The sequence below is a fragment of the Xenopus tropicalis genome, chromosome 9 (assembly GCF_000004195.4).
Source record: "Xenopus tropicalis strain Nigerian chromosome 9, UCB_Xtro_10.0, whole genome shotgun sequence".
NCBI lineage: Eukaryota > Metazoa > Chordata > Amphibia > Anura > Pipidae > Xenopus > Xenopus tropicalis.
This window is the reverse complement of record NC_030685.2, coordinates 47,391,167-47,405,767: the sequence shown is the minus strand read 5'-3', so window position 1 is coordinate 47,405,767 and position 14,601 is coordinate 47,391,167. Positions and strand designations below refer to the sequence as shown.

The window sequence follows — 14,601 nt, the reverse complement described above, 5'->3', positions numbered from 1 at the left end:
TGACTATTGGATCAGATATTCTGACCACTAATTACACTGTCATGTGACTTATTTTGTTGTTTCACTGATTTGCACACTTTTTGTGGTTTTATCGCATTTTTATCCCCGTATAAGTGTTCCTAATCTGTTTTTAGCATAGCTTTGCCAGGTGTACAAAAATAACTTTACATATTTTAAATTCATCATCATGTGTACTTTCCAAAAATATATGGTTTTCTGGGGTCTCTGTATAGTTAGGGGGTCTTACGGCACATAATACACTGACAGGGGTCTCTGTATGCAAAAGCTGAGTTGGCAGGTGAGAAATCCATATGCGCTATTTTCATTTTGGGGTCAGTACATACCGCAGACTTTGGTATATCTATGCATATTGGGCATCAAACTGTTCAGTAGTCCTTGGGTATTCCTATTTGGGGTGACTTGCCTTTGTACGCAAGAAATTGTGTGAGATAAATGCAGCAAATTGCAACATTTTTAGGCGATTTTCTGAAATGTCATAAAAAAAAATGTCAAAAAAATGTCATAACTTTAGGAAAGCTTTGGAGATTGGTACTTTGGTGTAGAAAGGACTCTTTACCCTTGTTGGATTTGTCAGAATGTGTACTTTCCAAAAATATATGGTTTTGTGGGGGTCTCTGTATAGTTAGGGGAAGTTTCAGCACATAATACACTGACAGGGGGCTCTGTATGCAAAAGCTGAGCTGGCAGGCGATAGGTAAACCTATACGTATTGGGCATCAAACTGTTCAGTGGACCCCTGACGTTCAAATTTAGCGTGTTTTATCTTGGTACCTAATACTATGTGGGAGATAAGATGCTGCAAAGTGGAAGCTTTGAGGGGATTTTTGGAAATGTCATCAAAATTGCTAACTTTAGAAAAGCTGTGTGGCTTGGTACTTTGAAGTAGAAAGACACAGGTACCCATTTTAGATTAGGGGGAATGTGTACTTTCCAAAAATATGACTTTCTGGGGTGAGCATACTTTTTACTAGCTTTATCCCACATATAATGATGTAAATGTGTTGATTTTGCTGGAGCTGAAATAACAGAAATGATTGATCATATGGGGGTATGTTCACATTGGGGCCCCTACATGCTACATACTTAAGTAAACCTATACATATTGGGCATAAAACTGTTCAGTGGACCCCTGGCATTCATATTTAGGGTGTTTTATTTGGTTACTTTATGACCTGTAGGAGATAAGATACTATAGACTGGAAGCTTTGAAGCAATTTTTTAAAAATTTCACAAATTTTGATAAAAACCAGTAACTTTAGGAAAGCATTGCAACTTGATAGTTTGGAGTAGACAGACAGTTGTGCCTATTCTGTATTCCCCAGAATCTGTTCTTTCCAGAAATGTGTCATTTTCTGAGATAAACCTTCTGTTAGTGCAATTTTTGTCCTTGAAATCTAAAGTATGCATTTTTCTGAAGCAGTGCTTTGGAAATTTGGTGGTGTACTACTGGGAGTTTTTGACCTATACAAGTGAGAAATCTCCATAAAACTATATATACTTGGTATTGGCACGTTCAGGAGACATGGGACTTTCCAAATCAGATGTATATTCGTGCATAAAATAATTTTTGTTTCTAGTATGTGTGTTTATATTATGGAAAATATTATTTTTTTTTCATTTTTAGACATTTAGAAGCCTATATCTTGTTACAGAATTGGAATTACACAAACATTCTACCATATTTTGAAAGCTTAGGTTGTTCTGAAAAAAACAATACATTGTTTTTCTGGGTAAACTAAAAGTCCCCCCGAGGAAAGGCCCCTAAATTGAAAAATGTTCAAAAACTGTCTGGCAATACAAGTTCCATTTTGACCAGAACGGCTGGCAGTAAAAGGGTTAAAGCCTTTAGTTCCTCTGCTGTTTCTAACCTTATTCAGGTTCCCACTCTTCTTTCTTCCTGCCTTCCATTTTCTTGTGCACTTCTTAATGTCTGCTCCTTAACTAACAAAACCACGTTCATCCATGATCTGTTCCGCTCTAATCATTTCATCTCTTCACACTAACAGAAACCTGACTTTTGCAGAATGATACTGCCACTGAAGCTGCGCTCTCTCAAGGCGAGCAGTGGACAAATACTCCAACTCATAAAGATGGCCATTTTCTGGATTTAGTCTTTACGGAAAATCTGTCCCTTTCTGATTTTCCCCTTCTCTGACCATCACCTGGTTATGTTTTCTGTCTCTCACTGTCCTTCCCAACCTGCTCCTTCCCCAACTGTATTAATTCAAAATACACCTCCCGGCCTTAACTCACTCTTTCAGGTCCAGTCTTTCCTCCTTTAACAAGATGTCTGACCCTGATACCCTGGTTAGCGGGTACAACAGCATACTAGTCTCCACCATTGACTCATTGCACCCCTTCAGCCTAAGCGTACTTGGGCTTAAAACCCACGCCCCTGGCTGAATTCGCAAACCAAATTCTTACGCTCCTGTGCAAAGTCTGCAGAACATATGTGGAGGAAATCCTGTACACAAGCGCACTTTATCCATTATAAATTCCTAATGGCCTGCCTCTACTCTGCCTTGTCAAAGGCTAAAGAGGAATACTACATTACCCTTATTAAACAATAATAAATTCCCTCTAATTAATGTCCTGTCCAGCTTCTACCGCTTGCTTCCAAAATCTTAGAACATATTGTCTTCTCATGTATTGCTAACTTTCTTAACTCTCATAATCTGTTGGACCCGCTGCAATCTGGTTTTCAGCCTGCGCACTCAACTGAGACGGCATTGTGCAGAGTTACAAATGATCTTCAGGTTGATCTTCAGATCTTCATCAGTATGCTGATGATATCCAAATTTATTTTTCAACCCCTTCATTAACATTTAAAACTGAGACTTAAATCTGTAATGGCCTCCTAGCTACACTTGGATGAACTAACGCCACCTCAAACTGAACCTAACAAAAACTGAACTAATGATCTTTCTGCCTAAGCCTAGTCCTGCCCCCCCTTTTTGCTATCTCTGTCGATGGCATGCTCATCAACCCTGTCGATTCGGCACATTCTTCTCTGACCATATTAAAGAAGAAAGAAAGGTAAAAACTAAGTAAGCTTTATCAGAAAGGTAGAAATCCAAAACATAGGAAAAAAGCTAATAAATGTATAAATGTTTTGCAGTAAACCTGATGAAGCTTTTTTCCTATTTTTTGGATTTCTACTATTGTATTTGGTTGCAGCACAGAGCAACAACTAGGAGCTAAAGCTTTTTTTCGCAAGTATTTTATACAAAGTTCACCAATAATTTTTTATTTTTTATCAGAAAGGTCTATGTAAATACAGCCATAAGCACTCACAGAAAAAAGATTAGTTCCTGTGCCAGAGACACGCAGCTTTCTGTTCTCTGCTCTTTCCTGCTCCCCCCTCCCTCAAAAATGCTAAGAACTCACTCCTCCCCCTTAGGAATGTGGATCTGAGCCAATCAGCAGGAAGCTGAGTCATAGGGGGAGATTTATCAAGACACGAATGCTCGGAGTGTTTGTTCGAATGCTCCGAGCGTTTCCACCGTTTTTTTTGTACGCCCGCGCAACTTTTCCATACATTTGCGCAAATTTTTTGTGCGCTAGCGTGAAAAATTCGGGACGGTTCTGCCGCTGTTTACAATCGTTCGGTGCAAAAATTTTGTGACTTTCAGATCGCCAATACGATATTATCGTGACTAATACAATTTTTTTCGTAAGCATTTTCGTGATATTTAATTAATCGGCCCCATAGTCTTACTAACTGAGCATGTTCACTTGGTCTGCATGTCTGTGCAGGAGTGGGGCATTATGGGAACTTTCTTTAGACAGCTCAGCGTTTTTTCTTCCTGTTTGGCTTCAGATCTTCTGAACAAGTGAAATATGGGGAGACTTAAGGGCACTATTGAGACAACTGAAGGTATGCCTGCAGCTTGAGATTAACTCTTTACTAGCCTTTCCTTCTCCTTTAACACCACTGTCAAAACCTGTCAGTCTGTATTAAATACTGCTGCCAGAATTCTCCTCCTCTCTCAGGCCCTCCCCCACTAATACTGCTGTTTCCCGCCTTAAAACTTTCTGCCTTGCTACCCCTTACATTTGGAATGCCCTCCCTGATTGCCTCCGGAGAGAATCCTCCCTCAGTCTTTTTAAAACTAAACTTAAAGGCTACCTCTTGGAGCACTCGCACAGCACCTGATTTGAGAACTAGTATTTATATTGCAGTGTCACCCACTGTGACCTACAGCACTTAAATTTGCCTATTTGTGCCTGTATGTTACCCTCCCATCTAGATTGTAAGCTCTACGGAACAGGGACCTTCATCCTATTGTCTCTTAATTTATTGTAACTGTACCTTGTATTTTTTTGTATTTATTGTTTTTTATATTTTGTATCTACCTATTATTATTTTAATAACCCCCAGTTTGTATAAATCTATTCTACTGTACAGCGCTGCGTACATAAGTAGTGTTTTATCAATAAAGATATACAAACATACACACTTAAAGTCTAGTAAAAAATAATCTTAACAATTATTAAACCCAATAGTATTGTTTAAAATCAATTCTATCTTAGTTGGGATCAAATACAAGGTAGTGTTTTATTATTACAGAGAAAAAAGGAATTCTATTTAAAAAATGTATATTGTTTGATTGATGGAGTTTATGAGAGATGGCCTTCCTGTAATTTAGGGCTTTCTGCATAATGGGTTTTTGGATAACAGATACCAGTATATTTGTGTATTGTGTATATTTTGCTACTTTTGTTACAAAATTATTCTTTTGTTCACTAAAGTAGTTTTTATTTTTATAGTTACTAAGTGGAATTTGTATTATAGGACATACAGAACGTATTTTGCTATAAAAATTGTGCTACAATTTTTACATTTGTATTACTTTCTTCTTATTATCACAGATTTTTATTAATGGCTATCTACCCAAGCCATATGCCGATAACACTACAACCAGCCTCTCAAGTTCAGAAAAAAGTTTTCTCTTTATAAACCGTCGACCTATTTATCACAAAGAAATACTGAAGGTATTAACAGTATGATTACCCATATATATTTTACAGCACTGTGTGCTTTGTAAGTACGCAATATGTAATTAGGCTATAATAGATTTACACTGTAGTTGCTGTTGGTAACAAACTGGGCATGAATGCCCCTGTTTATTATTATTATTGTTGTTGTTATTATTGTTGATGTTATGCTGAGGTAAATTTGCATTAAAGTTTTTTTCACTGCTGTTTCTTTGTTGTTCAAAAAGTTTGTTGCAGGAGGAAGAAGAGGAGCTTCAGGCCATTCTAGCTATAGTAGATGTGTGAGAACTGTTAAGTAAACCTGAAGCATACCTCCCAACTATCCCGAATTTCATAGACAGCTCAGCCCGCAGTCCCAGATTCTTATTAAAAAGTTCCTAATTTCCCTTTGATCCCCTGAACTGAACACCAAAAATAGTTACAAAGTTTTTTTTTACATAACCTGACAAAAAGATGAAATATGATAGGACTTACCATGGTGTCTAAAAATATATTTAAAAAGAAGAATTAGGATTACATGCACAAACATTTCTGTGCATGCATGCACAATATCTGCTCAGTCATTAAAATGTAGGAATTATTCAGAAAAAGCTTGTGAAAGAGGTTGTGCATGTAACCTTGCTGAGCACCCACAGTAAACACATACAAACCCGGTGGCGTAGTTGGGAATCAAGGTCTGGAGTTCTTTTTTATTTAAGTAGTCGTTAGTGTGCAGTTATTATGAACCATACAGGATACCTGGCATACTATTATGCTTTGTTTCGCCCTTATGACATTGACAATAGACAGGCAAATGTTTATTGCTTTGTATGGTGAGGTAAGTAAGAAGTTGGACAGTGGGGTTGCAGTAGATGTGATCTATTTAGATTTTGCCAAAGCATTTCATACAGTGCCCCATAAACAGCTGCTTTCTAAATTAAGGTCTGTTGGTCTTCTGTTGGTCTTTGTAAAGTTGTTTGTAAATGGATAAGAAACTGGTTGGGTGGTTGCTACTGGTATATTCTCTGCTTGGAGTAAGGTTCCCTCAGGGTTTCTATTGGGTCTACCTTTAGCTTATTCATTAATGCCCATCTTCTCTTCTAGCTTAACATTGCTTTCTATGCATAATTTAGGGGTTACACTGTCCAGAGGGTGGGAAATAGAGTCATGGAACTCTTGTTCCACCTTAGGCATCCAAAGCGACCTCACAACTTTATCAAATGCTAAAGCTCTATCAAAAATCAGTCTTTATTATTGTATATACCAAATTGAGGAGAGACGTTTCAACTTTGGTTGATGAAAACTGGGTTGGGATATCTTCAAGTCTGTACACATGCTTTATCCCTCATTCAGTTCAACAGTACTCCAATGAAACTGCCCAAAACAGGGCACTCAATAAGATCTGGGATCCCTGGATTGAAGGAAGAGCACTCCCTCTAACCTAAGACGAACCACAGACTTGGAGGAAACTGCATGGGACTAAAATTCATAATACTCTCTTTCAACCTGTTTTTAAATCTGTATAATTTTAATTTCTGTTCTTATTTTAGATGGTGCGTTGGTATCACAACCAGAGTTTAAACAAAGGGACCCCTCGCTGCTATCCAGTATTTTTTATGAATATTGAACTTCCTGCTTCATGTTTGGATGTGAATTTAACTCCAGATAAAACTCAAATTATGCTTCAAAATAAGGTAAGTTACATGTACCTTACAGGAATTATTTGCTTGAGGGTTTTCCTATTGCACTTTTTTTGCGGCAGCCAGGGTTCTCTCCAGAATAAAAAGTTGCTAAGCAAGGAAAAATTCAAGCCCAGGTTAATAACTATATGCCACTTCCACCTCTCCTGCTTTAAAGAATAGTTTTTTAAGAAGTAGAAAGGACTGCGAGCTTTTGCAAATACAGTGCACAGAGAGAATATCCATACATGTTATTTATATCAGAGTTAGTAACCATACTATTGTTATTAACATACATAGTAACATAGTAAGTTAGGTTGAAAAAAAGACATACGCCTGTCAAGTTCAACCTTAATGCCCATATATAGCCTGCCTAACTGCTCCATTTTATTTTTAGAGGTTACAATTAAAAATCCCCCCCGTGCATTGTTTTAAGGCATATTAAGGAGAGAAGAAGAGAGGCCATGTGGTTATTCATGTTTAATGGGCGTTGGGGCATATTTGCACTTATGCTCCAGTGCTAACTTTCCATATTGTGGTTGTCCAGGCAGGGGAAACTAGATTTTTTGCAGAGTTCTTAGCATTTGGACATTTATACTGTATTTGGGTACTGCTAGGTTTATCTGTTTTCTTTAAAACTTTATGGTTGGGGCTGTATGTACCTGTAATTTTAGTTTCATATAGTATATGCGAATGGGATAGGAATACATGCCTTTTTTAGCTTTTGCTGGGACTAGATCAGTAACTTTGTTCAGAATATAAAATTCTACTACAGAGCCAGGTGGGGGTCGGAGCTGAGCCACGTGGGGAAGAAAAACTGCTGGGTGAAAACCCAGAAAAAAATGGCAGAGGGAAAAGACTGGACAGTGGGGGACCCACCAATGAAAATTTTTGGAGCTAGTAGCTGCCCAGGCCAACTTACCCTATGGGCGACTATAAAAGAGCTTGTATTGGTGACCTAAATTGGTATAGATTGAAATGAATAAAACTGTATAATTATGTCTTTCTACTCCAAATTGGCAAACATTAAAGCTTTTCTAAATGTATCCGTTTTGATCAAAGCTACTCAGATCTTTTCATTTGTAACATCTTATCTCCAAAATTTCATCCTGTACTAAGATAAAACATATTAAATAGAAATGTCAGGAATCTTATAACAATTTGGCACCCAGGGGCCGATTCACTAAAGGCAAAAAAAACAAGTGTTATTCTTAGCATGCGCTAAAAATATTTTCATTTCTTATATTTGGAGAATTTACGATCAATTCACAAAAAAAGACACTTGTCTGAATTAAGAAGCAATTTGATTGTTGTTATTTATGTTGCAATTACATATTTTTAAGCATGCAATATATTTATGCGTTATTTCGTAGCACACGATATTAGCGCACGCTATTACGCACATAACCGTTACTTAACTACCGTTCTGAAAATTACCATTTCCTTGAAAACTGGAGGATGCATCACTTTAGGGCAAACACATACTTTGATTCTCTTCTTCAGATTCCAGAAAAAAATCTGACTGCAAACTCCATCTTGTCACCCCTATCACCAGCTGGTTAGTAACGCCTACTTCTGGGAGGAGTTTTGCAGTAATTATCGCCACATTTCATGTTTTTAACAATTAAAATTTGTCTGTGAATTATGCGTTAGTATTATTTCTTTTAGATAATTATTGCAATGTGATGGACATAACGCTTTGCGTTAATTGTGATTTTTGCGCATGTGATATGAGTAGTAATGCGTGCAAAATTACTTTGATGAATTGTTACTAAATTAACAAACACATTTTAATGCATAAAACTATGTGTTAAGTGTTAATGACCTTTAGTGAATCAGCCCCCCAGTATGTATATTATATAACTATGTATTGTGTAGAGATCAAATAATTTACTTTGTACATACAGAATTCATGGCTTATATTTGAACTATTGCAAAAACACACTGCCTGAGTTGAATGCACTGACACATTCTTGTATTTTTTTTTACACACCATGGGGGCCATTTACTAACTGTTTCATTTTTTTCTACGATTCGAAGTTGCAGAAAAAAAAGTTTTACTATGCAACAAAATGGCTAAAAATACAAATCTGGAACTTTGCCAGCTAAAACTTGCCGAGTTCATGTAGAAGTCAGTGGTAGATGTCCCTTCCCTACCCTGGAAGATTTTTCTTTGCTTCAAAGTTTAGAGGTTTTCGGATTTTTGAAGCTGTTTTTTTTGTGCGACAATTCGAAAGAGAATTTGCCCCTAAGTCTCTTTTAAGTCTAAGGTTGCTTATTATTTTATCTCCTATTGAAATTACATGTTTAGGAGTGTTGTTTGACGATATTAGTATAATAGGGTGTCATCCAGTCTTGTTCCTTCCCCTTTAAGGCTGTAGGATATTAGTGATATACAATTGGTTATACTGCAAGTGATGAATTAGTTTCATGTCTTTCTGTGATATTAGATCCAAAATGAGTAATCCTCTTTCGGTTCATCTCTTATGCACCATCATGCATTTCCTATTTTATTTAAAAATCCCTGGTTGCCAGGTCCTGGTGGGAATAAAGGATTCCCCATTATTGAAAAAAGGAGGCCTTCCATCTTGAAACTGAGTTCTAACCATCACCTGATAGTAATACAATTCTAACAAGGTTAGAACATTTTGAGATCTAGTAACCCCAGACCCCTATTGGTTTAAGGCCTTCTTAGAACCTGATTTCTAACAGAACCTGAAATTCTGTTAGATTGTTGTCTTTATTTCAAGAACAATTTTTGTGTTTCTACATAAAACAAATTGGGGATCTGATACCATCATTTTGCATAATATTAAGAAGTCTATGGAGTACATTTTTTACATTGGCTATACAAAGCCAAGAGAGATTAAAGCAATCCCATTGATTGAGATCTGCCACAATAACCACTTATGGTCATGGAGAAAAGTGTCTGCTGGTTTCTTGGGACCAATACCCCTAGATATTTAAAATGGCAATTTTACAATTTAAACTTTTCTTTAAATTTTCTTTAAGAGGAAAAAGAGTGTCTGGGTGCAGCCTAAAGCTCTCTGTTTTTTTATCTACTTTCCTTGTGTGTATACTGTAAGCAGGAAGTGAGTGTGTGTCACACATGCAAACACTATGTAATTTATGTATTTGGCAAATAAAGCATTTATAAGACATTTATTTATTGTTTCTTTCAGGAGTTTGTCCTACATGCTGTTGAGAATGTCCTGAGATCTGTGTACCCAGATTCACAAATACTAGAAACTCATAAAGATGCAATGCCTGAAGACACTGTAACTAATAATACAGATAATTCCAATACACACCTTGTTGGAAACAAAATCACAAGGAATGATGGGGAATTATTTAGTCCATGCACTGTTACAAACAGTATTCAAGAAGAAAAGCAATCTGAGAACTCTTTAGAGTATCAAAAATTGGAAAGGGATAAAATTCCTTATTCTGATAATGGTGAGGTTGCCTACAGTGTGTCTGAAAGCACTGATGGTTTTCTATTAAATAATGAATCTTCCACGCTACAGGGTAAAGCCAGTGCTGACTTTGGATTACAGTTTGCTGTTAGAAACAGTAATTTAATGGATGTTCAATCTAACAACACTTTGGATTCTGTACACCAGGTTTTAGAAAAGGATACATGGAAAACAAAAACACTGACTAAGGTCCCTGATATTGGTGATGATATTTGGAGTAAAGGAAGTACTTTTAAAGACTCGCTTGGTGATAACCTAGAACCTATAAAGATATTAAATTTATCTGCAGAGACTCCTTTTGTCAAAAACACTGGAGAAGATAGTAATATTCACAATTCAAAGAATGAAAATACCAAACCTTTAAATGTCATTAGTGAAAAGTCTGGATTTGTCACTGCCTATGACTTAATAAGTGAAAAAGCAGTCAAGAAACCATTGTCTGCAGTGGGTTATTTCATACAGGCAGAACGATCCAAACTTATTGATGATAACCCAGTGGCTAGTGTTGAGGAGATTTCTTCAAAAGGAAAGGATCTCTGGGGTAAACTCAGTCAAGATAAGAAATCCAAGTAAGTTTTCATTTGTCTGGTGTGCATTTTTAGCTTGTTCTCTAAAAGTGCTGAGTGTCCCTTTAAAGCGGACATATTGTGTGAAATAGAAGGAATGTGCTTTAAAAAGTAGTGTTTCCAGCTGATTTATTGAAAATCTCTCTAAAAACATTCTTAGCCCCAACCATTTTTTCCACTTCCTGCTGCCTCCTTTCCCAGGCTGTGCAGGGAGGGCAGCGGCATTGAGCACGCTGCACTGTACAATAGTAACCAATCAGCAGCTAAACTGACCTGATAGGGAACTGAAGCCTGTGTGTGACTGCAGGGCTGTGGTTGGCTTCTTCCCCCCATCTGTGCTTCCTGCAGGGACCGTTAAGACATGCCCATCTTTTTAAACAGACGAGGACCCAAGAGGATTTATAGGGAGCTCGAATAAAGGGACCATTTACAGATAGTATACATTTTTATGCCAAAGTGAAACAAGTGCCATATATTACATATATAAATAAATATATATATATATATAATATATGGCCTCAGGGTCTGTGACTAGAGTAAGGCAGACCAGATAAGCTGTTCAAAAACTTAAATAGGACTATAAAGAATGGAATTCTCATATTTCAGTGCTTTTTGGAAAATGGGTTTTAGGTTTTAGGGCATATACCTGTATTACAGTTAGCCATGAATATTATACATTGACTTTGGTTTTCATATGTATATTTGACTGTTAATATTTTTCTTTAGGTATGAAGAAAAAGCAGCTAATAATTTGGAGAGGTACAATCTGCAGATAGCTATGGCAACAGGAGAACATATTCAAAAGCCAAAAGACATAGAGAAAAGACATAAGCTCTCTTCTGGACCTAGCCCTTCTCGGAAAGTAAAATTAAAAACACCCCTTTGTAACCAGCAAATACTGGACAAGTTATTTCTGTCTCAAGAAAAGAAAAAAAACAAACCAATTAGTAGTGTACAAGTAGCCTTTAAGTTAAGCAAATTAAAACAACAGATTTCTAGGCTCACAGACCAACAAAACTCTGTGAAAGAAGAATTTTGCTTCATAAATAAGCTAAGCTTCCCTGGTGCATGGATTGTAGCATCAGGGTCAGAGATTGCTCTCTTGAATCCCTATAGGGCTGAGGAAGCTTTGATATTTAAACAGCTTTTAAAGAACCATAAAATATCTGCAGAAAAGTTGGATTCTCCAATTGTAATAACTGATAGGTAAGATTTTCTATTAATATATTATTGAGGGTAGTATTGCAAGAGAATGTTTTCAAAGTTATTTGTAAATGTTGCTATAATTGAAAGAAATATAGTATGTAGTAAAATTAAGTTTAAAACAACTGGGCATTTCGTTTTCTTGAAAACTTTTCACCACTCATCACATGATGAAGAGAACACAGAAAATTCCAGTTGTTTTAGACTTAATGCTACAAGATACCATATATGACCTGGATGAATGAGAATCTTCATAGACATAGATGAAAGAAACATTTGTTTATACCTGTTCTTTGAGTCTTATTCTAGCATGTCAGTAAGTGTTCAGTTCTTTTAATCATTTTGCTTTTAGTCCATAGTTACTGCTTTTAATTGCAATAACATTTACACACTATTTTTAAACCAATGGAAACATTTAATATTAGTATATTACTAGAGTTGCTTAGAATTACATTTAAAACAAAAAAAATAGTTTAGTATTGCTGTAAGTCTTTGTGCTCTGTTTCTCTGCCCTGTACTGCCCCAGTAAATACAGTGCTGCTATTCTTGAGGGGCAGGAAGGTAAAGATACATGGAATCCCCTGTCATGTAGACAAAAAGGTCCTCTGTACTCACCCATTATAATTATATATTGGACATATAAGTGATAGTGACACCTTTAATTTTGTGATTGGATCTTTTCATTGATAATAATATCAATAATAATAATAGCAATAATAACTATTTATCACTAACATAAACCCATCAGATTAGTAAAACATATCACTGTAAAAAAACACTTGACTCTAAAACCACTGCAAACAGGTAGGGGGCAAGAGCTGTGCAGAAATCATCAAGTAAAGGAAATCAAGTAAAAGTGCGGCCAGAATCTTTATATCAGTCAAGCAAGTTCTGTCTTGCAATCCCTGATTGACAAGCCCCAAGGGACCTTAAGAGTGTGTCAAAATCTGACTCTTAAAGCAGAAGTAACCAATGTACAATTTACATACATAGAGGTAAAATTAAGGAAAATTGTCTAAGGGACATATAGGCATATTCTAAAGAAAGATACAATTCTAGTAAAACCTGAGAAGTGTCACTATTCCTTTAAGATATTTTGTGCATTAAGCCACTAAAAATGCCCTCTCCTATAAACAAAACAGGGATTGTTTGTCCATAAATTGCAATATATTCAAACTGGCCTCTTCTAAAGCCTCTCTAACTTGCCTAAGAGGGGGTAAAAATGGCAATCAGACCAGTCCCAACCCTTGAAGGGAAAGCTGTATTTACCATGAAATTTTAAACCATTAGGAGGTGGTGCAATAAGGCTGTGACCACAAAATTTATATGGACAAAAACAAAAGGTCCTCTGCACTCACCCATTATTAATATATTTATAGGACATTAAGACATCTTGGGCCCGATTCACTAAAGTCCGAAATAAGGAGTGCTATTTATAGCATGCGTTAAAAATCTTATCACTTCTTATTTTTCGCTCGATTCACTAAAAGGACACTTGTCATAATTAAGAAGCGATGTTCTTGGCGTTATTTATCTTGTCCTTTTAGTGAATCGAGCGAAAAATAAGAAGTGATAAGATTTTTAACGCATGCTATAAATAGCACTCCTTATTTCGGACTTTAGGGAATCGGGCCCCTTGTGCATTAAGCTACCAAAATATATAAAATGCAATAAATCCCATCCCCTAATTAGATTAGACCAGGGTCTGGCCTATGCCCCTTTATAGGGGATTTAGATACTGGAAATACAGACAAGATATCTGTCCAGATCACAACAACCAAAGGATAATCATTTTTTTTTAGCAAGCTTAATATCAACTGATATCACTATATTAAGGCCACTACACAGTTCCTAGTGCTATCCTGCTATCCTGGGTAATTTTGTGCATGGCTATAATTTGGCTTTTTCATAAAAAATGGATAACCATCTAAATTCACAGCCTAGTCATATATTTCATATTTCCAGGTCTGCATAACACAATTTATATCATGCAGTTTACTGTAGCTCTCCAGTTTTGCTTGACAAGGAAACACTGCAGTTTCCTAATTTAAACACTTATGCAGCTTCTCTGCTATCCTTTTACCTAGCAATGCTGGCATTCAAATCTTGATCAGGGTTTTATTTACTACTTCATCTTTTTTTCTTTTTAAAGGTAATTTTTTATTAATATTACAACATCACAGAACAATAAAATACAAAACAGTGTTTGATATACTGACATTGGAAGGGTGTCAAGTTGAGTTTTTATTTAGTTCTTTTGATAAATTGTATCCTATTGAGCAGTACAAGTAGAGTAGAAGTAGAAGAGCAGAGCTGATAAATAGGAGATAATTTATTAAGAGATGTAAAAGCCCTGATCAAAATTCTAATGTAAGTACTGTTTAAAACTGTAAATTAGAAACCCCAGGACTGCTGAAAGAATCAATCTCAAATGAAGCAGGTGACCCCTGTCAACACTGGTCTTCACTGACGCCCTTTTAGTTTCCTGGAAACAACAGAGAATTATTTTTAGATAAGGCAAGAGATCAGGTCAGGCAGCAATCTTGCTGTCAGGAACAGGCAGACAAAAGGCTGTATCACAGGTCTGAGAACTCAGCTTGGACAGTGTATGAGAACAAACTAAGGCTATTTAAAGGCAGGGATTGGTGCCAACAACATTAAATTGCTTGTTGAAATCAC

The 14,601-nt window shown here is 36.4% G+C and overlaps 1 protein-coding gene across 4 annotated transcripts in view; it reads left to right on the top strand.

The window, feature by feature from the left end:
• pms1 (PMS1 homolog 1, mismatch repair system component) overlaps nt 1–14,601 on the top strand; it is an 89,647-nt gene that overhangs the window by 65,629 nt on the left and 9,417 nt on the right. For 3 of the 4 annotated variants that reach the window (XM_012970376.3, XM_031892621.1, NM_001142901.2), the window contains 4 exon segments: nt 4,894–5,016; nt 6,549–6,692; nt 9,860–10,722; nt 11,446–11,925. In XM_012970376.3, coding sequence (XP_012825830.2) covers nt 4,894–5,016; nt 6,549–6,692; nt 9,860–10,722; nt 11,446–11,925 — 1,610 coding nt within the window. 4 annotated transcript variants of the gene reach the window in all.